General features: G+C 49.2%; 2 protein-coding genes across 5 annotated transcripts; one reads left to right on the forward strand and one right to left on the reverse strand.

Moving 5' to 3' along the window:
- The first annotated feature begins 183 nt into the window (after positions 1-183).
- SYCE2 (synaptonemal complex central element protein 2) lies at positions 184-17,369 on the forward strand. 4 transcript variants are annotated; one of them, XM_055543333.1, is made up of 5 exons: positions 184-320; positions 949-1,064; positions 14,058-14,268; positions 15,547-15,735; positions 17,076-17,369. In XM_055543333.1, exons 1-5 carry the CDS (start codon positions 228-230, stop codon positions 17,121-17,123), a joined length of 657 nt encoding a protein of 218 aa, XP_055399308.1. In that variant the 5' UTR covers positions 184-227; the 3' UTR covers positions 17,124-17,369. The 4 variants fall into 4 exon arrangements, with proteins under 4 accessions (XP_055399308.1, XP_055399314.1, XP_055399316.1 ...); XM_055543339.1 differs by having other exon boundaries at positions 14,061-14,268; XM_055543341.1 differs by having other exon boundaries at positions 14,094-14,268.
- GCDH (glutaryl-CoA dehydrogenase) lies at positions 16,306-23,150 on the reverse strand. The gene is made up of 12 exons (XM_055543323.1): positions 23,019-23,150; positions 22,803-22,932; positions 22,679-22,714; positions 22,226-22,369; positions 21,987-22,049; positions 21,504-21,674; positions 20,616-20,745; positions 20,314-20,530; positions 19,422-19,525; positions 19,017-19,142; positions 18,579-18,739; positions 16,306-16,828 (listed from the first exon to the last, which is right to left on the reverse strand). Exons 2-12 carry the CDS (start codon positions 22,891-22,893, stop codon positions 16,755-16,757), a joined length of 1,317 nt encoding a protein of 438 aa, XP_055399298.1. The 5' UTR covers positions 22,894-22,932; positions 23,019-23,150; the 3' UTR covers positions 16,306-16,754.
- Between the last annotated feature and the right edge of the window lie 1,990 nt (positions 23,151-25,140).

A 25,140-nucleotide genomic window follows, 5' to 3' on the forward strand; every position in this document is an offset into this window, starting at 1 on the left:
GCTCACCTTGTGCCCTGGTGCCTCCTCACACATGCGCACACGCGAGCACAGAAACCACCGGCTCTTCCCGGCTGTGCCTTCTGCGCGCGAACCACCGGCTCTTCCCGACTGTGCGGGCTGCGCGCGCAGCGCCTGGACAGCCCAACCGACACTTAACGGCCGCTCCGGCCGCGCTGCGCGCGCAAGTTCGCTAAAAGAGGCAGGGCCCAAGGTTCGCGCCGCTACGCATGCGTGGGGGCGGAGCGTTCAGGGGGCGGAGCCAGCGTTGCGCAGAGGGCACGAACGAGAAGGCGGGAAAAGACGGAATGGAGCGACAGGGAGTACGCTGCACTTATTTCCTTCGCGCGGGCGGCGGGCTGACAGGCAGGGAACGGCAGCGATCTTGGGCTTCCCCGACGAACCCGAGGCCGGCCGCTTGTCTCCTGCCATACAGGCCGCTCCTCGCCCGGCTGGGCCCCGATTTCCTGACTGACCTCCCGGGCTCTGACTAACCGTGTGACTGACGCGCTGACAGCCCTGGCCAGAAGGACCTACTTCCACCCATGGCGCGTGTCAGGAGTAGGGTAGAGAAAGACTCAGACACCCACGCACCGCACCCGTTTCTCTTCTTTTTCTCCTACTTCTCTCTCCTCGAAGCACTCGAGCCGACTTACACACCAATTAGGAGCCCAGGCACCCTAGCACCCCAGCAGGAGACCCAGGCCTCACCCCGTCCCCTCCAGGTCTCCCCACCTCAGTCCTCCTGTGCTCCAGGCACAGGGTCCCCCCGGTCCACGCCCCCGTCCTCGTGGTGCCCATCCCAGCCCCGCCCATCTCTCCTGCAGGTCCACAGCATGCCGCAGCAGCACCCAGAGGTGCTCAGGGTTGAAGGGGAGGGAGGAGGGGGACCTGACCACTTCCTCCCCTCCCTCCCTCCTTTGACCTCTCAAGCGCTAGCTGTGCTCACAGGTGGACATGCCCCACGTAGAGTTCAAGGACCAGGAGCCACAGCTGCTGGGGGAGAACCAGGAACAGCAGCAGGGTGAGGAGACCCGCGATGAGGAGGCTTGTCAAGGGCCAGCTAGGTGAGGAAGAACCCGGTCTATCGGACCCAAACAGACCCTTGAGTCCCTCATTTACCCTTTTCTTCTTCCAGACCCTTCCATTGTCTGCTCTTGGTGCATTTGTTGCACATACTCGTCCACAATCTCCCATGTGCCTGGGATGGAAACACTGGAGACACAGTGATGCCAAAATCTTGGCTCTGTGCACTGATGCTGAACAGAAATACAGAGAGTTATGGAGGAGAAATTTCTTTGCCAGACAAAGAGGGAACACAGTAGATTAGCACCTCAAGAACTCTGCCCCCCCCCCCTCCTGGGGGAAGGTCTTATAGACAGGGTTTGTGGTCAGGGTAGGTGATGCGGATCAATGTAATGACAGGCTTGCATTGTTCTGAGGGGGTGATGGTGAGGGAAGTAGGAGTCAGCATCAACCTTCAAGTCCAGCTGATCTGGGGTCTACCAGTTTGTGGGCAGCCTACCATCATTAATCATCAGCTTCTTCTACCTGGAAGGGATATCAGTATCTGCAGAAATAGCTCAAAGATATTGTGTATATCCCCTGGTGGGGAAATAGGACTTTGGCCCAAGGCTACTTTTGACTGTTTCTCCCAGGTCTCCCATCCCTTCCTTTCCCTAACAACTGTTTGAATCAGCCCATTGGAACTCAGGGAAGCATGGAGGCTGAGTGAATGTTGTTTCCTGTAATCAAAAGAAACAGGGGCCACAGAAAGGTCTTAAGCCCAGGAGCCCCACAGGGCCCTTCACGGTATCAATAGCATTGAGCTGACATTCTAGGATAAAGTCTATAAACTCAGAAATATATGGTAGTCAGGGGATGCTGAGTGTTCTGGGGAAAAAAATAGGGAGAGTGTGGCAGATGGCCAGTTTAGATTAGAGGCTCAGGGAAGGCTTCATGGAGGAGATGATAAGAGAACCATGAGGGTAGGGAGGACTACATTCCAGGCCAAGAAACAGCAGCTGCAAAGGCCCCAAGGGAGGATTGTGCTGCAGCAAGCATGGGTAAGAGGGAAATAATAAGAGATACAGTTAGACAGGTGATGGGACTTTGGGTGATAGTTACCCATGAAAAGATGTGGAATTAGAGGAGCAACAGGAATTGACTACTGCAGGGTGAGGCGTTGTTTTTTTTTTTGTTTTTTTTTTTTTTTTGGCGAGGGGGAATGGGCTGTGGCGTGTGGAATCTTAGTTCCCTGACCAGGGATGGGACCTGAGCCTCCTACAATGGAAGCATGGAGTCTTAACCACTGGACCACCAGGGAAGTTCCAGGATTATTGTTAATAAACTTTTATTAGGACAGGGCTGCTTCTCCAGAAGCTACCCAGACCATATGGCCTGCAAAATGGAAGTGTTCCTGTCTGGCCCTTTTACGAAGTGTAGTCCACTGGGCTTCTCTTGTAGCTCAATCAGTAAAGAATCTGCCTGCAGTCCAGGAGACCTGGGGCCTGGGGTTCGATTCCTGGGTCAGGAAGATCCCTGGAGAAGGAAATGGCAACCCATTCCAGTATTTTTGCTTGGAGAATCCCATGGATAGAGGACCCTGGCAGGCTACAGTCCATGGGGTCACAAGAGTCGGACATAGTGACTAAACCACCATAGTCCATTGGACTAAAGTTTTAAAAGCCTTCCTCTGGCTGCTGAGTAGAGAATAGATTATCAAAGGCTGGATTGAAAGCAGGGAGGCCAGTGATAAGGCAACTGGAAAAATTTAGGTGCAAAATGACTGTGACTTCACCTAGGGTAGATCCATGGAGGTGATGAGAAGTAGTCAAATTTTGGCTAGATTTAAGAAGATAAAACTAACAGAAATTGTGATTTTGGAGCAAGAAAAAGAGCAGTGTTACAGATTACTTTAAAAAGACATTCTTGTCTTGCACATTTATTCACCAGATATTTATCAAGGGTCTCCTTTTCCCAAACCCTGTTTTAGATGCTGAGGATACAATAGTGAACAAATCAGAATTCCTACTCTCTTGGAGCTGACTTCTTTTCACCTATTGAACGACATCTTGGTTGCTTTTAAGTTTCAGCAATTATGCTTCCAAGTTTTATCAATTTAGTTGTTTATGTAGTTACAGTAAACATTTGTGTGCAGGTTTTGTGTAGATGTAAATTTTCAACTCCTTTGGGTAAATACCAAGGAGCACAATTGCTAGATCATATGGTAAGAATATTTTTAGTTTTGAAAGAAACGGCCAAAATGTCTTCCAAAGTGGCTGAACCATTTTGCATTCCTGTTTTCAGTGAATGAGTGTTCCCGTTGTTCTACATCCTCACCAGCATTTGGTGTTGTCAGTGTTTTAGGTTTCCCCATTCTAATGGTGGTAGCATTGTTATGTTGATTTGAAACTTCATTATGAAGTATGAAGTTAAACATCTTTCCATATGCTTATTTGACATCTGCACAACTTTTGGTATGGTGTCCAGATCTTTGACTGTTTTTAAATTGGATGTTTCTTTCTTTTTTTTTTTTTGATTATTTGTTTATTGCTGAGTTTCATGAGTTCTTTGAATATTTTGGATGTCAGGCCTTTATCAGATTTGCAGGGGTTTTTTTTTAAGTCTTATTTTTTGTCTTTAAAAAATAATTTTATTTATTTATTTATTTATTTATTTAGGTTATGCTGGGTCATATTTGCTCTGTGGGCTTTTCTCTAGTTGTGGTGCCCAGGCTTCTCATTGTGGTGACTTCTCTTGTTGTGGAGCATGGGCTTGAGGGCGTGCAGACTTCAGTAGTTACAGCATGTGGGCTCAGTAGTTGTGGTGTACAGGCTTAGTTGCCCCAAGGCATGTGGAATCTTCCCAGACCAGGGATCAAACCTATGTCTCCTGCACTGGCAGGCAATTCTTTACCACTGAGCCACCAGGGAAGCTCCAGGTTTGTGTTCTTTAAAGATTTGCCCCAGTCTGTGACGGGTCTTTTCATTCTCTTAATGGTGTCTTTTACAGAGTAGAAGTATTAAATTTTAATGAAGTCCAATTTACCAATTCTTTGTTTTGATATTGTGTCTAAGAAGTCACCACCAATGCCAAAGTCACTTATATTTTCCCCTATGATGTCTTATAGGAGTTTTATAGTTTTGTGTTTTACATTTCAGTTCAGTTCAGTCACTCAGTAGTGTCCGACTCTTTGTGACCCCATGGACTGCAGCATGCCAGGCTTCCCTGTCCATCCCCAACTCCTGGAGCTTACTCAAACTCATGTCCATCGAGTCGGTGATGCCATCCAACCATCTCATCCTCTGTCGTCCCCTTCTCCTCCCACCTTCAGTCGTTCCCAGCATCAGGGTCTTTTCAAATGAGTCAGTTCTTCACATCACGTGGCCAAAGTATTGGAGTTTCAGCTTCAACATCAGTCCTTCCAATGAATATTCAGGAATGATTTCCTTTAGGATGGACTGGTTGGATCTCCTTGCAGTCCAAGGGACCCTCAAGAGTCTTCTCCAACACCACAGTTCAAAAGCATCAATTCTTCGGCGCTCAGCTTTCTTTGTAGCCCAACTCTCACATCCATACATGACTACTGGAAAAACCATAACTTTGACTAGATGGAACTTTGTTGGCAAAGTGATGTCTCTGCTTTTGAATGTGCTGTCTAGGTTGGTCATAGCTTTTCTTCCAAGGAGCAAGTGTCTTTTAATTTCATGGCTGCAGTCACCATCTGCAGTGATTTTGGAGCCCCCAAAAAATAGTCTGTCACTGTTTCCATTGTTTCCCCATTTGCCATGAAGTGATGGGACCAGATGCCATGATCTTAGTTTCCTGAATGTTGAGTTTTAAGTCAACTTTTTCACTCTCCTCTTTCACTTTCATCAAGAGACTCTTTAGTTCTTCTTCACTTTCTGCCATAGTTTTACGTTTAGGGCTATGATATCTGTTTTGAGAAAATTTTTGTGAAAGGTGCAAGATCTGTGTCTAACTTCACTTTTTTTGCATGTGTATGTCTAATTGTTACAACTCCATTTGTTGAAAAGATTCTCCTCTCCGCTGAATTTTCTTTGTTCCTTTGTCAAAGATAAGTTGACTACATGTGTGTGGGTCTATTTCTGGGCTCTAGTCTGTTCCACTGGTCTATTTTATATTCTTTCACTGGTATCACATCAAGTAGCATCAGTCCTCCCAATTTCATTCTTCTTCAATATTGTGTTGACTATGTTGGGTCTATTGCCAAGCTGACTTTCTAAAAGTCATGACCAACCTAGACAGCATATTAAAAGAAGAAAAGCTATGACCAACCTAGACAGCATATTAAAAAGAGACATCACCTTGCTGACAAAGATCCGTGTAGTCAGAGCTATAGTTTTTCCTGTAGTCACATATGGATGTGAGAGTTGGACCATAAAGAAGGCTGAGCACCAAAGAATTGATGCTTTCAAACTGTGGTGCTGGAGAAGACTCTTGAGAGTCCCTTGGACAGAAAGGAGATCAAACTAGTCAGTTCTAAAGGAAATCAACCCTGAATATTTATTGGAAGGACTGATGCTGGAGCTGAAGCTCCAGTACTTTGGCCACCTGATGTGAAGAACTGACTCATTGGAAAAGACCCTGATGCTGGGAAAGATTGAAGGCAAGAGGAGAAGGGGATAACGGAGGATGAGATGGTTGGATGGCATCACCAACTCAATGAACATGAGCTTGAGCAAGCTCAGGGAGTTGGTGATGAACAGGGAAGCCTGGCATGCTGCAGTCCATGAGGTTGCAAAGAGTTGGACATGACTGAGCAACTGAACTGAACTTTCTAAAAGATAATTTTTTTAATGTCATTTCAATTGGTGGCAAGTGCTGTAAAGAAACAAAACTGAGAAGGAGCAACTAGAGTGATAGGGAGTTTGGAATAGTTGATCTCTAAGGAGGTCACATAAGGAGGAGCCAGCCAGGAGGCGTCCAGAGGTCCATACATTCCAAGCAGAGGGAGCTGCAAGTCTCTGAGATAGGGACAGGGAAGGCCAGTGTGTCAGGCTTCGTGATTGGTGATAGTGATACCCTGGTTACATTGGACAGACAGGCTCATACATTCTCAGTGCTTCCATCTGATAAAAAAAGGCATTTATTGAACAAGCACTGACATGAAAGAGGTCAGGTTGCTGGGAAAACATATCCTCTGTAATCATGCATGTGTGTGTTCATTCAGTCATGTCTGACTCTTTGCGACCCCATGGACTGTAGCCCATCAGGCTCCTCTGTCCATGGGATTCTCCAGGCAATTATACTGGAGTGGGTTGCCATGTTCTCCTCCAAGAGATCTTCCTGAAACATGGATTGAACCTGCATCTCCTATGTCTCCTGTATTGGCAGGCGGGTTCTTTACCACTAGTGCCACCTGGCAAGCCCATGTCCTTCCTAGTCCCTGGCAACAATTCTACTTTCTATCTCTACAATTTGCCTCTGCTGGATATTTCATATAAATGAAATCATACAATTGTGTGATCCTTTGTGACTGGCTTCTTTCACCGAGCATAATGTCTTCAGGATTCATCCATGTTGTAACATGTATCAGAACTTCATTCCTCTATATAGCTGAATAATATTCTAAACTATGGATGTACCACATTTTATTTATCCACTCATCAGCTGTTGGAAATTTAGATTGTTTCTGTTCTTTGGTTCTTGTGAATAAGGCTGCTGTGAATATCCATGTATAAGTTTTTGTTTCTGTTAGGTAGATACCAAGGTGGGGAATGGCTGAAATCAGAGAAGTGACATGCTCAGGTTCCTGTTATAAAAAGACACCAGCTGTTCTGTGAAGAATGGGTGGGAGGGGGTGGGAGTGGACCTGGGAGATAGGTGGGAGGCTTCTGCAGGATGTCTAGCAGGGCAGATGGAGAGAAAATTGAGTGGGGTGGGGGGGGCGGTTCATTTATTGAGGCATGAGAAAAGGGATGAGCTGACGAGGTCTCCCAGCTGCAGTGTGCTAGAGCCTGGAGCTTGCTCCTACCAGCAGGAGCCAGTTCTACACTCTCTTCCCAGCCTGGCATTTAGCGACTTCATGTTGGTATCTTGAAATTGGCTATAGTGGGAGTCTGTGCACCATGAAAGTTGAATACTACAAATCAAGGTTTCCCCTGCCTCTAGAGAGCCAGTTGCTAAATGCTTACCAGCACAGAAAGGGCTGCCCGCTTTCTGGCTCGAGGTGGTTTGGTTTCCAACTGGCAGAGGCACGAGTTGCATTCTGCCCTTGCTGAGTTTGAAGTGGCCAGAGACATACACAATCTTAGAATCAGGATTGCTGGGAGAAATATCAATAACCTCAGATATGCAGATGATACCACCCTTGTGGCAGAAGGCAAAGAAGAACTAAAGAGCCTCTTGATCAAAGTGAAAGAGGAGAGTCAAAAAGTTGGTTTAAAACTCAACATTCAGAAAACTAAGGTCATGGTATCCAGTCCCATCAGTTTATGACAAATAGATGGAGAATCAATAGAAACAGTGAGAGACTTTATCTTTTTGGGCTCCAAGATCACTGCAGATGGTGACTGCAGCCATGAAATTAAGACACTTGCTCCTTGGAAGAAAAGCTATGACCAGCCTAGACAGCATATTAAAAAGCAGAGACGTTACTTTGCCAACAAAGGTCCATCTAGTCAAAGTTAATGGTTTTACAAGTAGTCATGTGTGGATGTGAGAGTTGAACTATAAAGAAAGCTGAGCGCGGAAGAATTGATGCTTTTGAACTGTGGTGTTGGAGAAGACTCTTGAGAGTCCCTTGGACTGCAAGGAGATCCAACCAGTCCATCCTAAAGGAAATCATTCCTGAATATTCATTGGAAGGACTGATGCTGAAGCTGAAACTCCAATAATTTGGCCACCTGATGCGAAGAACTGACTGATTTGAAAAGACCCTGATGCTGGGAAAGATTGAAAGCTGGAGGAGAAGGGGACGACAGAGGATGAGATGGTTGGATGGCATCACCAACTGGATGGACATGAGTTTGAGCAAGCTCCGGGAGTTAGTGATGGACAGGGAGGCCTGGTGTGCTGCAGTCCATAGAGTCACAGAGTCGGACATGACTGAGCGACTGAACTGAACTGAGAGACACACGCATGAATAAGTCCAGGACAGGGTTGGACTTTCTGACCGAGCACTCAGGATGGGTGGGGCCGGGGGCCAGAGAGATGGCGCTGTGGGAGTCACTGTTTCCATGAAGGAGCTCACCTGGGAATAGAATGAGGCTCAGGACAGGGCCGCTGAGGACTGTAGGCAGAAAGCCAGCTTCCTCTTGCCTCCCAGAGGCCTCAGTTGTAAAACAGAGCACAGTGTGGAATGGTTTCCAAGTGTGTGCTATTTATTGGAGACCAGAAAAAAGAAAGAGAACTAGTTTGTTTGATAACACCTTCCTGCAAATAGTATGTTTAGATGGTGATCTAAGTGGTGAGGAGACACAGACAATTGCAAATCATTGAGACTTTGAGGAGTTCTAAAAGAGCTTTGGGTTGAAAAACATGGATTAGAACCAACGTAAGGGCCAGTTAACAGATCCCTCAGCAGACTGTCAGTGACATGATTAAAATGTGAACACATTTCACGAGAGATGAGCAGAGGGTGAAAGGAGTGGGCTCTGCAGCTTCAATCAAACCTTCCCCTTTCCTGGCTGTGCTTCAGCAAAACATCATTTTGCCAAAGTGCCAGAGATGCTGTTGTGTTCCTCCTTGAATGTTTGATTAGCTCACCTCCCCTCCCGGGACCACCGCCTGCAGTGGTCGTAAGTGGCTGGCGAATTGTTTACTTGTGTATCTGTTAGAGGCCCGTGGAGGGAGGGCCCCCACCAGCGGGGGGCTCTGGCTCTCACGCCTGCCAATCACAGCTTTACCTGGAGCGAACAGATGGTCTCTTTGCTTAGACCCATTTCCTCCGCCATTCCTGGGCCTCCTGCCAGCGTGGGCCCTGCTCGGAAACTAGGTCCTAATCCTCAAAGCTGAATTAGGGACTCCTTAGGACAGACTATCATAGATGAGCATAGGGATGTGTTCACAACCCCCACCCCTGCCCCCCACTGCCCCACCCTGAGCGCAGGCAGCCTGCTCTGTTGGGCCCACTTCCAGTCCCTGGCCTCCATCCAGGGTTGGGCAACAGAAGCAGGCCTGAGAACCAGGGAAGCCAGTGGAGAGGACACGGTGTGTTTTGTTTATTAAAGTTAATTGGTGAATGCAGGCCCAGAGAAGCCTATGATTCATTAGCGTCCTGATTAATATGCAGCTGCTGAGTATTAAGAAAAATGAAATGGAAAGGAATAAAACCCCAAAGGGGAGGTTGGGGAAAATCAAGATGCTCTCTGCAGACATCTGATGCAGGCCTTTGTCCCACCACGAAATTTGAATGAGCCAATTTCAAGTGATTTTTCACCATTTGTGTAGCTGCCACGGAGACGGGTTCCAGCTTCATCCCTTGAGCCTGAGAAAGGAGCGACTTTGAACAGTTAGCAGCTCAAGCAGGTCATGAGCAATGACACAAAAAAGAAACACCTGGTTCTCTCATTGATTTTAATTTCAGAACCCTTATACAGTGGGGACAACAAAGCAACTGCGGGTACAAAGTGCCTTAAGAGCAAGAATGTTACATCCGTCTCAGATGGTTATTCTTTCATTTAGGTGTTCAGGAAACAGTGGTGATGCCTCTGGAATGAATACAATGCACTCTCTGCCCAGAGTGCATAGGGCGCCTGGAGGGAATTGAGCATACAAACTGGCAGTGTTGTGATTAGTAAGTGATGGTGAGGTAGGGGTGCTCTGAATGCTGTATCATGAAGTTGACAGAAAAGAAAAGTCATTTCAGGCAAAGGCTAATGGATTTGGTGAAATTGTGGAAGGTTCCAAATTGCTGGGAGTGGAGGGTGAAAAGAGAAGATGGAGGCCTTTCCACAGCCCTGGAAAGCCTTGTGTGCTGTACTAGGGAATTTACTTGATCCTGCAGCTGGGGGTGGGAGGCGGGGGTGTCTTGTAGGCTGTGGAGCAGAAATGGGATTTCTGATTGTGGTTCAAAGGGCCCTAAGGCCCAAGTAGGAACAGTAGGTATAGGGTTGCAAATGGTTGGTGGGAAAGAGATGATAGATTTGGGAGAAATTAGGAGGTGGAAATGAAAGGATTTTGTGACAGGATTCTTTTTAAATTAGTTTATTTTAGGTTGTGCTGGGTCTTTGTTGCTTCACACAGGCTTTCTCTAGTTGTGGATAGCAGAGGCTACTCTTGTGCTTGGCCTTCTCCTGTGTTGGAGCATGGGCTTTAGGTGAGAGGATTCAGTAGTTGTGGCCCTGGGGCTTTGTTGCCCTAGGGCAGGAGGGATCTTCCAGGGATCAAACCCTTGTCCCCTGCATTGGCAGGCAGATTCTTAGGCACTGGAGCACCAGGCTAGTCTGATTTTGTGATGGGATTTGTTTCTGTTGGGTTTTTTTTTTTTTTAATCTTTTCGTTTTTAAGAAATTTTATGTATTTATTTATGGCTGCACTGGGTCTTCGGTGCTTCATGCAGGCTTTCTCTAGTTGCAGTGAGCAAGGGCTACTGTTGGTGTGGAGCTGTGGCTTCTCTTGTTGTGGATCACAGGCTCTAGGGTATGTGGGCTTCAGTAGTTGAGGCGCAGGAGCTTAGTTGCCCCATGGCATGTAAGATCTTCCAGAACCAGGGGTCAAAGTCATGTCCCCTGCATTGGCAGATTCTTAACCATCTGACCACCAGAGAAGTCTGATTTTGTGAGGGGATTTGGAAGGACAGAGAGAAGCCAGGCTCCAGGGTGGCTGCCAAGTTTCTGGCTTGGGTACCAGGTGACTTTTGGTGTTCTTCAATGACAGGAGGAGGGTGGACAACTTTGAGTTGGTGTGCAAATTTGGAGAAGTTTGAAATGCCTCTGGAACAGCCAAGTGGAGAGGGCCTAGGGGTAGTCAGGTACCTTACTGGGAGCTCAGAGGAGAGGCGTGGGTTGGGGGTAAGTTTGGGAAACATGGGAGTGTGGATGGTAATAAAAGCCCTTCCTAATCACTCATTCATTTATTCGATGCACTATTATTATTCTTCCCATGAGAGGCAGGTCAAGAGGACAGCAAAACCTTTTTTTACAGGGATGCCCCAGGGAGCCTTTAGTTGGTCTTTGTTTTCTATCAGTAAGGTTTTGCTATAAAATATCTGCCTTGATCAGAGGCACACCTTCTCGGGTGTGCCTGAACACAGAGCATCTGTGACAGATGCTCTGAACACAAGCGTCTGGCTCTGCAGGCAGATGAACTTGCATGCGCTGTGTAATGCCAGAATAGGGAGGACTAGATCAGTGTCCTTCATTCACTCGTTTGTTCACTCGTATGAGTGGAGGACTCAAAATGTGCTGGATGCTGGGAATGCAGAGATAAATGGGGAGATAAGAGCGGCATCAGAGACAAGCGCACAGTGGTAGAGATAGGCACGGGGTCATAGGCGGCGCTTCAAAAGAGGCATCAGGGGCTTCCCTGGTACCTCAGTGGTTAAGAATCTGCGTGCCAACGCAGGGGACACGGGTTCAATCCCTGGTCCAGGAAGATCCCACATGTCAGGGAACAACTCAGCCCATGTGCCACAACTACTGAGCCCACATACCACAAGTGTTGAAGCCCGAGTGCCTAGAGCTTGTGTTCTGCAATAAGAGAAGCCACCACAATGGGAAACCCACACACCACAACTAGAGAGTAGCCCCTGGTCATTGCAGCTAGAGAAAGTACGTGCAGCAGCAAAGAGCACAGCCAAAAATAAAAAAATTTTAAAAACAAACGAGGTAGTAGCCTAGGCTAGGTCTCACTGTCAGAGAACAAGTGCAAAGGCCCAAGGACAAAAAACCCATCTGGTAAGGAGAACATGAGAACCAGGACACAGCCAGGGGACACAGTCTCAGGCCTGAGGACTTCTGTGTCAATGAGAGCCTGGCCACCCTGGCTGTCATGCACTCAAGTTTCCCTGTGGTTGTATCCTGAGCCAGAAGAAAGAGCTCAAGCAGTTGGAGAAAAGCCAAGAAAAATATTTGTGTGGCGGAAGCATCCAAAAATGAAGATGTGTTTTTCTCAGTAGCTGTGCCTGGCTTGCGGTCATGGCTTTATGGTTGTGTGTGAACTGGTGTGTGGAAGAGCTGCTGTGTTGGCACCTCCGAGTCTCAGCCATTCAGAGCTGGAAGCACCTCAGGGTGAGAAGGAAAACGAGAACTTCGGAGGAAACGGCCCAGGCTGGGGGTCAGGCCAGCTGGGTGCCACACCCAGCTCTGCACAGACTAGGGATCCTGAGAAAGTGACACAGTCGTGCTGAGCCTGTGTCCTCAGCGATGAGGTAAAGACAATGGGGACAGACACCAGAGTGTGGTTGTGAAGGTGCAGCAAGATGAAGCGGGTACCTTAGCATGGGGCAGGGCAGAGAAAACAAAAAAAATGGCCACAAAAAGAAAAGCATCTTACCTTAAACCCTTTATCTTTCTTTAAAAAAAAAGATTTATTTATTTTTTGGCCGTGGTGGGTCTTCATTGCTGCATGAAGGCTTTCTCTAGTTGCAGTGAGTAGGGGCTACTCTCTAGTTGTGGTGTGTGGGTTTCCCATTGCAGTGGCTTCTTTTGTAGCAGAGCACCGGCTCTAGGGTGCACGGGCCTCCATAGTTGCAGCTCTTGGACTCTAGAGCACAGGCTCAATAGTTGTGGCCCTCAGGCTTAGTTGTTTGACAACATATGTGATCAAACTGGTGTTCCCCAGCATTGCCAAACTGATTCTTAATTACTGGGCCACCAGGGAAGCCCTTTAAACATTTTATCTTAATTTAAAACACCAATGGATCTGTTGATCAGATCACAACTTTTTTTTTTTTTGCATAAACCTCATTCATATGCATTACCGACAATTTCCACTTTTGTGTTTTTATTTCTTTTACCGTCTTTTCTTTTAACTGTGCCAGGTCTTAGTTGTGGCTCTCAGAATCTTTCGTTGCAGCATGTGGGATCTATCAATAGTTCCCTGACCAGGGAACAAACCCAGCAATGCGCATTGGGAGCACCGAGTCTTAAAAACACTGGGCCACCAGGGAAGTCCCCCACTTTTGTTTTTCTAAAGCAGAGCAAAAACTTACAGGCCTTGACAAAGCAATCTGTATGCAAAATACTTATAAATTTTTCTGCTCTTGGCCCTGATATATCGTTTTGCCCACACTTGATTTAATAGTTGTATTTTATTAGGTTCACCTTTGTTCATTCTATTTAGCTTTTTTAGACAGCTGACCTTTTTTCACCATTTCACTAACTATGCATTTAGTCGAATTGCATAATTATAGTCACATGTACAGTACTAGTACTACCTCCTAAGTGGCACTAGTGGTGAAGAACTTGCCTGCCAATGAAAGAGACGTAGAGACATGAGCTGGATCCCTGGGTCAGGAAGATCCTCTAGAGGAGGGCGTGGCAACCCACTCCAGTATTCTTGCCTGGAGAATCCCATTGACAGAGGAGCCTGGCAGGCTACAGTCCATGGGTCGCAAAGAGTCAGACATGACTGAAGTGACTTAGCACACACAATGTGGAACAAACTCTTCTGGGGGTATTTTTTTAATGTTTTTATTAAATTATTTTTGGCTACACTGGGTCTTGGTTGCTGTGCACAGGCTTTCTCTAACTGTGGAGAGGGAGGGCTACTTTCTAGCTGTGGTTCAAGGACTTATCTTGGTGGCTTCTCTTGTTGCGGAGCTCAGGCTCTAGTGTGTGTGGGCTTCAGTTGTTGTGTGCATGGGCTCTAGAGCCCAGGCTCAGTAGTTGTGGTGCACAGGCTTAGTTGCTCCACAGAACGTGGAATCCTCTCAGAGCAGGGATTAAACCCATGTCCCCCTGCATTGGTAGGCCGACTCTTAAGCTGTCCCTTCCCCTCAGGGGCAGGGGAGGGGAGGGGGTGTGAATGAAATAAACAAGTGTCACCAACAGGAAACACGAGATGCAGGTTCTCCTCCCACCACAGGGCTAATTCAGATCAGCCACTTTCAGGAAAGTTTGGTGCTGATCTCAAGTTTCCTATACTTTCAGAAGTCAGGTTTCTAGCCCCTCTGTCGCCACCTCCAGTGCCAACCGCCAGCTGATGATGCTGGAAGGAAAGTCAGGACCCTACTTTTCCTCTCTGGACTCGAGCATCGACATGCTGAAGAAGAGGGCCCAGGAGCTGATAGAAAACATCAACGAGAGCAGACAGAAGGACCATGCCCTCATGACCAACTTCAGAGACAGCCTCAAGATCAAGGTGACTGATTCCCCCCACATACTGCAGAAGCCCAGGGAAAGGGAGGGGGTGTTCCTTATGTGAAACATAAAGGGGGAGGCAATGAACTGCTGTCATGTTCCCCACATGTTCTAGACAGTTTGTGTATGGCACCTGATTTCACCCTTAGAGCAATCCTGCAGAGAAGAGCTTGGACCATATTGCAGACGGGCAAAGTAAGGTTTGGAAATGATTTGCCTGAGTGAGAGAGCCAGGATGAGAAGCCAAGATTCACCTGTATCACAGACTAGCCCCTTACCTTCATGCTGGGCTAATGGCTGTGGCAGGAGGGGACTGAGGCATAACCTGAGTTATCACACCCACTTGTCCTCCAGAAGTCACATGATTTGGGAAAGTGAAAGTCCCTGAGCATGCCTGGGGCTTATGTCTAACAAAACCTAATATTATGTTCAGGTCTGTTATTAATAGTTGTCCCCGATGCTTCTTCAGAATGTGTCCTGTAAGTCAGACAACTTGTGAATTCCACACATCATCTCTCAATGACAGGCTGACTTCCTCCCTCAGCCGCATTCCTACCTACCTGGTATATAGCAAATTTAGAGAAAAATATAACATAGCAGGAAAAAAAAGATAAAAATATTCAGATGATACCATCACCCAGAGGCCACTTTGTTGCATGTTTTCCTCTAGTCTCTGTTCTAGATACTTACCTCCTAACCTGGCTGAGCAAAATTATATACATAATTTTGCACCTTTCTTTTTAAAAAGAAAAATGATCTGGGATAAGGTTACACTAATACATATATATATTATAAGTAATATATAATTATATATTACATAATTATATATGTATAATTTAATATAACTATATGTTATATATATATTTTATATATATTATAGAATTATATATTATATATCAATTATATAATTATAATTATAGTTATAATCACAAATATATAATTATAGATTATATAATATATAATTATATGTAATATATAATAATATAATACATATATGTAATATATATATGTAAAGTTGCATTCTTCTACTTTGTTTGACATAAACTTTTACTGTGTCTTGAATCATGTTTTTAATCACTTTTTGAAGATGAATCAAGTTGAAAATATTTCTCATAAAAAAAAAGAAAAATTTAACATAGGCCTTTTCACTGCCAGTCACCAGAGTTGTTTTTACCACTTTTATAAGATAAACTGCAGAAATCCTAAAGAGCCAGTCAGAAAAAATGTCTCTTGACGCCTCTTGTTTGATTTTCTAAGAGCATCTCTTATTCTTTCAAAGGTTTCAGACCTGACAGAGAAGCTCGAGGAGAGGATGTATCAGATTTATAATCACCACAACAAGATCATCCAGGAAAAGCTCCAAGAGTTCACCCAAAAGATGGCAAAGATCAGTCACCTGGAAACAGAGCTCAAACAAGTGTGCCACACCGTGGAAACTGTGTACAAAGACCTTTGTGTCCAGCCTGAGGTATGAGAGTTGTAGGGGCTAAAATGAAAGTAAATGTCGGCAGGGACTTCCCTGGCTGTCCAATGGTTAAGACTCCATGATCCCAATGCAGGGGGCACGGGTTCAGTCCCTGGTGAGGAAACTAAGATCCCACATGCCATGAGGTATGGCCAGAAAAAAAAAAAAGTTTTAAAGTAAATATCAACAGAGAGCAAGGATTTTAGTATCGCCAGGCCCTAAACCCCACAGGAGCCACTGTCTGCAAAGGCCCCAGTGCTCTGGCCACCCTACGCATGGCCCCACGCGCCTGTACGTGGTGTGTCCGAACTAAAGCCAGACTGTTATTTCCTACACTGTGTGTCCACTCTGTGGTGGGTGACAAAAAGGACAAAGTCCCCTTTGCTCTCAGCCCCGAGCCCTGGCAGTGCCCACCTGGGTTTATTTATTACAGCCAAGCCCAAGACTCCGACATGGCCCAGATCACTTCTGGGCTGGGGAAATCCCTGCTGGGTCCCAATATGCCTCACAGCCCTTTCACGTGTTCCTTTTTCCTGTTACTGGTTACCAGAAAATGTGATCCAACACGGTGGGGTCAGACATGCACACTCTTTATTATTCTCTCTCTTTACCCCTCATTCTGCTCCAGCGTCCAGCGTAAGGCACTTGCCCCCAGATGGGAGGGTCAGAGGGTGCAGAGTGAATGCTTGCCGTGTGGATGGAGCAGTTCACTTAGACACTGGTGGGTCTCACAAGTTGCTTCCCTGCTCCCCTGTCGAGGAGCCTCTGTTCCAAGGCAGGTAGAGTCCATGCCTGTCCACGGTCAAAACTGGATTGAGACACTCAGTACAGAAAGTCCCATCTTCTCTTTAGGGAACACATCTGAATGACTTCAAAAGGGAAATTTTGATATTTAAAAATCAGTGTCTCTCACTTCCCACCAGAAGAACTGGCTCCATCTGCCACCTCTCCAACTAAGCTCCAAGCCCTGTGTCTCCCTGGAGAGGGGTTTGGTGCCATCTGGGCTCCCAGGTGAAGTGGGTTCACTTGCTGGCCACGAACGCCTGGATCCCTGTGATAGCCCTTCCGAGGATCAGAGCATGGATATCATGAGTACCTGGACAAATAAATGCAGAGTCAGTTTACAGTCTGAACAGCTCACAATTTCCCTTTATTTTATTTTTTTAATTTTGCTTATTTATTTTGGATGTGCCACATGGCATGTGGGATCTTAGTTCCCCAACCAGGGATCTTAATTCCCTGACTGTGTCCCTTGCAGTGGAAGCGCAGAGTCCTAACCACTGGCCCACCAGGGAAATCCCGCACAAATTGCTTTTAAAGTCAATCTTCCTGTCCCCCCACAGGCTACTACTCTGGAAGAAGAACAGATTCACAAAGATGGCGAATGCTGACAGCTACCAGGAGAGTCACTCTTAGTGACAGCCACCAAGGAAGGCCACCGTTTGGGCCATGCTGAGAAAATTGTTTTTCAGAGTTCTGCAATGCTTCTTTGGCAAAAACAAACAAAACCCAACCGAGGCTCTTTGTGCCAGGCCTCAAAGCACAGCAAGTCCAGCCCCCACCACGGGCCCAGCTTTGGTACTCTCCCAGATTCACCCCACCCCAACCCCACAGTTGATTAAATGTTTGATTTTCAACCCAGCCATGCTTTCTTTCCGCAGAGGTGGAAAGAGCTAATGAGCTCTGTGGGAAATGGATCAGGCCCTTTCTTACCCGAAGGAGGGACAGGAAAGCAAACATCGGACAATTAATTGCCTGTCCCAGCTGATCCCTGCCCCCCTCATCCTGGAGCCACTGCCCCAAGCCACACATCCCACATCCCATCCCACATCCACAAAGGGAACACTCTACAGCCCTCCATGTTCTCATCTGTTCTTCCTTAGCTTCCCAAGGCAGAAACCGGAGACTATGCCCTCCCTTTTATGGAGCAAAATAATTCTCTTTTCTTCCTAAAGTGCAAATCTGATCCCGCCCCTCCCCTGCATAAAACTACCCGGAGGTCCCCTCAGCTTGTCCTCAGGGTCCCTGTCATGCCTGTAGAATCCCCGACCCCTCCCTTTTGCCGTCTGGAATGCCCCACTCAGACAGCACTGGACGCTACTTCCGTCTCTGCCCAGGGAACTACACCTCCCTCAAGGCTTCATATGGTTCCACTTTCTCCCTCAGAGACTGAGTCCTGTTACAGCTCCCTCTAGTCTGCGTGGCTCACACTAGAATTACACATCTCTCTTCTTTTTTTCATCCACACCTTGGCTTGTGGGATCTTTGTTCCCCAGCCAAGGACTAAACCCAGGCCACCGCAGTGGACACGCCAAGTCCTAACTACGGGGCCATCAGGGAAGTCCCCACACCTTTTTTCTTTTTAATTATCTTTTTCTATGTCTGTCTTCCTACGAGGCAAGGGGTTCTTGGCCCCACGGGAGTCACAACCAGTTACCAGGTGCAAACACCACAGCCTGCCAATGATTTACCGTTTTTCTTTTTCACATGTAAAATGGAGTGCTGATTCCTGTGCGTAGCTGCACACTTACCTCCTTGAATTCGCCAGCCCACTGGGTGTTGTACCATTTGGGGATGCCCGAGGAAGCCGTAAGCGGGCTTGGGAACATCCCTCCTCGAGCATGACGGGGGAAAGGACTGGGAGTGTGTATTTCCATGGTCCCCCTGTGGGCCACTCCAGATGCGGGACCAAGGGGGGGACTTGCCCACATCATGCTGCCAACTGGTGCCAAACAGCTGACAGCAGGAGCTGAGCCTGCTGCCCCTGCCCCTCCTTGCTGTCCCCTTTCCCAGATGTGAGGCCACTGTGAACCTCCCCCCCCACACCCCAGGAGTCCAGCCCCCACCTTCATAGGTGTTCACAGACTCCAGGTTCATGACATGCCGGATCACGTGATACTCATCAGAAATCCCATTCCCCCCCAGCATGTCTCGGGCCTGGCGAGCAATGTCCAGGGCCTTCCCACAGTTATTCCTCTTCAGCAAAGAGACCATTTCCGGGGCGGCCCTGGAAACAGCACAGACGTCACAAACACTGGGTTACAAAGAGCTGACCCTGCTCTGGGCACCCAGGCATCCCTACCCCCCAGGCAAAGCCAGCCGGGAGAAGGGTTACATCACAGCAGCGGACATGGCTCCCGGTGAGAGAGAGGTAGGCAGGGCGGGGTCCCCAGGGGCCACCAGGCAGGAAGGTCCTCTCTCCAAGGCCCAACCACCACTCCTGGAAGAGGCACTGGGTCCTCCTGCCATAGCTGCCTGCCCCTTCCCACACACAGAGCCCCTACTTGTCTTGATCCTTCAAGCGGCCGAGCTGCAGGCAGGCATGAAGGCCCAATGTGATCTCAGTGAGCATGTCCGCCAGCTTTTTCTGAATCAGTTGGTTCTTGGCCAGTGGGACACCAAACTGGATCCTATGCAGGCAAGGTCAAGGCAAATCTTACAGAGGAAGGCACCCCCCAGACCTATCCTAGGGCCTTTCCAGGCTGCCCCAGAGTGAGCTGTGTCCCCACTCAGCTCACCCTGGCCCTGCTGTTGACTGAGCCCCTCTTTGCTCAGAAGGACTTCTTCGGCCAATTCACAGAGCAGGGAACTTAGGTCTGGTGGCTGGGCGCCAAGGGTGGAGGGGTAAGTGATGGAGCCCGAGCCTCCCGCCCCACACCCCTGGGCGTTGTCATGTAGCCCCCACACACCTGTCCAGAGTGTACTGCCGGGCCGTGTGCAAACAGAACTCAGCGGCTCCAAGCACACCCCATGTGATGCCATAGCGGGCGTTGTTTAGGCAGCCGAAGGGACCCTGTAGGGTTGAGACAGGGCCTCAGCCCCACCAACAGATGAGAGAACCTGTAGAGAACTATTAAGTGCCCCCTCCCCAGACACCCCTGATACGCAGTCAGTGTCAACCAGGGAGACTCAGGACGACTGTTGAAGTCACACATGGCTTTGGCATCAGAGCCAACAATGCACATAGGGTTTCGCTTCTTGCCTACTCACTCTTGGTTTTCATACAGTTCTCCCCAGTCCAAGATCTGGACAGGAGGCTCAGATCTAGGGTCTGAGGTAAAGAGACAGGAAGATGCCCATGCAAGCAGAATTAAGTTGGTTCAGGCCTCTATGCGTCCCAGGCCAAGCCAGCTTGAGTAAGATGGTCACCAAAATGGGGCGGTTTTGGGTTTCCCTTGTGGCTCAGTGGTAAAGAATCCACCTGCCAATGCAGGAGATACAGGTTTGCTCTCTGGTCCAGGAAGATCCCACATGCCACAGAGCAACAAGCCAGTGTGCAACTGTTGAACTGTGCTCTAGAACCCGGGCACCACAACTACAGAAGCCTACACACCGCAACTAGAGAGTAGCCCCCGCTCACTGCAATTAGACAAAAAACGAACACCCAGCACAGCTAAAAATTAAAAAGGAGAGGGGGGCAGTTTCAGCACACATCAGTGAGCCAGGCAGGGCCTCTCCAAGTCACTACTGTTTGGCTCCATGGGTATCTCTTCCCCAGCTGGGTCCCTCGCAAGGGGCCTGCCCAAGAAAAGAGAAGCAGCAGGTGACTTGCTATCAGTTCCCAAGGTGGCTGCTGCTTACCGCCAGACCAGACACCCCGGGCAGCACATTCTCCTCTGGCACCTCCACATCATCCATAATAATCATCCCTGTGGATGATGCCCGCAGAGAGAACTTGCCCTCAATCCTGGGGGTTGAGAGGCCCCGCATCCCCTTCTCCAGCAGGAAGCCCCGAATGCAGCTATCCTCACACCGAGCCCATACTATCAGCAAGTCGGCCACAGGCGAGTTGGTGATCCTGGAGGCGGGACAGGTAGTGAGGGGTCTGGCCATCACCCACTGCCCCTGCCCACCTGCCTGAGGACCCCAGGCTCCCGCCTCACCAGGTCTTGGACCCGTTGAGGATGTAGCTCCTGCTGGATGGGTTGTGGCGGGCTCTGGTCTCCATGCCACTAGGGTCACTCCCGTGGTTGGGCTCTGTGAGCCCAAAGCAGCCCAGCAGCTCCCCCTTGGCTGCAGGCATGAGATGAGATCATGAGGCTGCCGGTCCCCCATCCAATCCCTCTACTGAAAACTGCGGGCCTTTCCACTGAGCCAGGCCAAGACAGACCTGGCCCTGCCCTTACGGCACTCCCAGGTGGTGGGGGGAACAGATATTTCACCCAGGTCATAGTCACAATGCCATAATGGGGGGAGGTCCAAACAGGAGTGGGGAAGGGGTTGGCTAAACTGTCTTGAAGGGCACTGAAAAGGAGTTAAGCAGGAAGAGGTATGCAGAAGAGCAGTCCTGGCAGTGAGACCAGGATGTGCAAAAGTCCAGGGGCACAACTGAGAATTCCAAGCTGCTGAGTCCAACTGCAAAGGAGCAGTCAAGGGGATAGTCAGAGATGAGCTGGAAAGGTCAGCAGAGGCCTGCCCACGTGGGGTCTTGTGGATCCAGTTGGGAAGTTAAGACTTTAAACTTTTAAAGTTTAAAGTTAGACTTTAAACTTTTAAAGTTTAAAGTTAGACTCTAAACTTTGGGCTGCAATGGGGAGCAGAGAAAGCAAATCACAGGGGATATAATGGTGGTGAGAAAGGGGCAGAGTCAAGAGAGACCTAGGAGAATCAGATGTGGGGTGGGGTCCAGGGTCTGGCAGGGGGCCTGAGCGGCCATTGGCAATACCCTTAGAGGTGAGAACACAAAGCAGGCCTGAGCGACAGCCCTGGCCCTGCATTTCAGATCACTGGGACTATCTTCTGTCCACCAGGCTCCCCAGGCGGCTACTCACCCAGCCGGGGCAGGTACTTCTGCTTCTGCTCCTCGCTGCCATACGCATAGATAGGGTACATGACAAGGGAAGACTGGACACTCATTGCTGACCTGTAGCCGCTGTCCACTCGCTCCAGCTCTCGGGCCAGGAGCCCGTAGGCCACCGATGAGACTCCAGCACAGCTATACCCTGGGGGGGGGGGGGGGGTGGAATGGGCCAGGGTTGGGTGGGGAGGGGAGAGAAATAGAACAATGTGGAACAAAGCCCTGCCCACTTGAGACCAGTGATTCCTGTTGCCCAAGAGACAGAGCCCCATAGGAGCACCCAAGGAGAGGGCACCAAGCTGGCTCTAGCTTGAGGGTTTATTAATTTCATCCCCACAGCCGCTTCAGAGACTTAACAGCCTCTCTTTGCAGACTGGGAAACTAGGCTCAGGGAAAGAAAGGGGCTTTTCAAGACACAGTGGAAGGCTGCAGAGTATGGAGAGAAATGTGTCCTTACCTTGGATTGTGGGGCCCAGCATACCGAGCTCCCCCATCTCTGAGATGATCTCCCGGTGAAAAACTGCAAAGGGATAGATGCCCCAACTTCAGGCCCAGCCTTAGCCCTCTGGAGCACTAGCCCAGAGCCAGAGGTGCTCTAAAGCCCAGCCAGAGCAGGCAGAGCTGGTGTGCATGATGGAGGGTGCAGGTTCAGGTGGCAGTGGGAGCTCCAGAGTGCCCACCCGCCTGCCTGAGCACCTTCGTTGCGATTGGCCAGCAGGATGCGGGGCATGAGGCGCTCCTGGCAATAGGTGCGGAAGGTGTCCCTGATGAGGATCTCATCTGCTGTCAGCTGCTCCTCCAGCAACAGGGGGTCCCTCCAGTCAAACTCAGGCCGCGAAGCTGGGCGGGGTTGGAGGGAGTGGGACTCTACTCAGCCCTGTCCACCCGACCACCACGCCCTCCTCTCCCCGAGAATCCTCAGCCCCACCCCTCAACCCTCAACTAATGTCGGCTGCAGACAGGACTGGCAAAGAGGTCTTTCTGGGGAAACTCACTGCCTCAGCGCCTCTGGCCCTGGCCACGGCCCTGCCTCCCCGCCTGGGCAGCCCTCGGATTCTGGGACAGAACCCATCGGGGACAGACAGACAGTTGGACGAGGGGACTGTTGGACGAGGGGCGCAGACGCACGGCACAACCAGGGGTCCTTACGCTTGGCCGATCGACTCTGGGTCTTCTCGCCTTTCTCTGCAAACACAGGACGGGAAAAATCACCCCGAAAAAGCTCCCGAGCCTCGTTTGTCCCTCCCCATTCCACCCCAGGTCCAGCACTGACCGGTCTGCGCTGTCGCCGAGCTCCATGAACGAAAGACTCGTAGGCCGGGTCCGCGGTTCAGTAGCCGCGCGTAGACGCCTCTCAGGGCCATATGGGCAGCGAGCGGGCAAGCAGAACAATCACAGCCGACCTGGAGAATTGGAGGCGTCTGAGCAGGGCGGCTCCCACCAAGTGCCCTGGCCCTTTGCACCCTTCGCCCCTCTCGCGAATCCTCACCTGGAGCCTCCGGGTTCACTGCACAGGCCACAGGCCATAGAACGAGACTTTCGACCTCCGGTGGGGATGGGCGGGACAGAGGCTAAATGGGGCTTGTCATTGGTTCGTCCTAGGAACGTGCTCTTTCACGGCTCTGCCTTTTAAAGGGGCTACGGCAGCCTTGCAGGTGGAAGCGGCGCGCCTAGAGGAGATACCTTAACCCCCTTTAAGGAGCGGAAGTACCGGTAAGCAGGGGGGCCGGGGGGGCGGAGCTGAAGGCGAGCCGGTCAATCCGATTGGCCTGCTGTATTTCTGCTCTGATTGGCCCTAGGAGGGGCTCGGCCCGCTCTTGGTTGGTCAGTTGTAGGGGGCGAGTGCAGAGAGATTCTGGAGTTAAAAGAGGCAGCTGAGGCTCGAGAAAATGAGTACTAGAAATCACGAGCCCGGATCTCGAGGTCTCCTTTAATGGGGTTCTGTGAGAGGAGGTGGGCTCAGGTGGACGATCTCAGCCCAAACTGTCTGCCAGTTTGTCCCAGGAAGCTTGCTAACCAAGTTACTGTATGTGCGTGCGTGCTAAGTCGCTTCAGTTGTATCCGACTCTGTAAGACCCTATGGACTGTAGCCCGCCAGGCTTCTTTGTCCATGGGGATTCTCCAGGCAAGAATATTGGAGTGGGTTGCTATGCCCTCCTCCAGGGAATCTTCTCAACCCAGGGATCGAACTCGCGTCTCTTTGACTCCTGCATTGGCAGCTTGGTTCTTTACCACTAGCGCCACCTGGGAAACCCTACTATATGGGATTTCCTATGCTTTGTGATTCTGTGCGGTTGACTGAGCCTATGTGACTATGTATCTGTATGTGAGTGGAGCTGACTGTTTCTGTGACATTGTGGGGCTGTTGACTATGGGCAGTTGTGTGTCTAACTGTCTGTGACTGTTTCTGTGTGGCTGAATGTCTTTGTGGTTTCTTGTCTAATTGTAAGCTTGTGTAATAGTATTCTGTGTAATCACGTGTCTGTGTGGTATGATGTGCATGACTGTTTTGATGGCTTTCTTTGTAAATGTGGCTGTTATCTTCGTGAGAATGTGACTAGCTATTTGTGTGTGTGCATGTGGGATTGTCTATATGTATATGTGTCGGTGTGACTTTGTCTATGTGTTGTGTGTGTTTGTGAGCGTGAGTATCTGCCTGAGTGAGTGGCTATGCTTACTGAGATCACTTTTATGAGCATACATGTGGTGTGCTTTTGCATCTGGATGCATCGTGCTCGACCATCTCTGACTGAAAGCCACTCACCTGCTATGACCTGTCCATTTTCCAGCTGTGGAAAGTGAGGTCTGGAAAGCAGAATGGTCTTGCTTAAGATAAAAATAGCCCAAGTGTAGGGGCTTCCCTGATGACTTAGTGGTAAAGAGTCCACCGCCAATGCAGGAGACACAGGTTCCATCTCTGGTCCAGGAAGACCCCACATGGCGCAGAGCAACTAGGCCCCACACGCGCCACAACTATTGAGCTTGTGCTCTAGAGTCCAGGGAACCACAACTACTAAGCACATACGCCGCAACTGCTGAAGCCAGCATGCTCTAGAACCCGTGCTCCTCAACAGGAGAGGCCGCCACGGTGAGAAGCCTACCCACCACAACAAAGAAGAGCCCCACTCGCCGCAACTGGAGAAAAGCCCACACGGCAATGAAAACCCAGCACAGCCAAAATTAAATACATAAAACCATACTTTTCTTTTATCTTTTTATTTTCAAAGCAGCAGTGAATAGAAAGGCAGAGGGGGATAGAGAGGAGAAGGAAGCGCTCAGTTGTGTCTGACTCTTTGTGATCCCTATGGACAGTAGCCCACCAGGCTCCTCTGTCCATGGAATTTTCCAGGCAAGAATACTGGAGTGGGTTGCTATTTCCTATTCCATAAAATTATATTTTTTAAAAATGGACCAGGTGCAGAACAAGGACCAGGCCTGGGATCCGGTCTACCTGCTTCCCAGGACAGGCCTTTCCCTGCCCACCCAGGAACACCCCTTCCCACATAGCTGTGTGTAGAATGCTGTGTCTCACATATTTTCTCTGACTCTGATGGGAGTAACAGACTGTGTCTGAATCTGATCACTAGCCTGTATATCCCCAAGGGGCTTGG

Source organism: Bubalus kerabau, chromosome 1 (assembly GCF_029407905.1).
Source record: "Bubalus kerabau isolate K-KA32 ecotype Philippines breed swamp buffalo chromosome 1, PCC_UOA_SB_1v2, whole genome shotgun sequence".
NCBI lineage: Eukaryota > Metazoa > Chordata > Mammalia > Artiodactyla > Bovidae > Bubalus > Bubalus kerabau.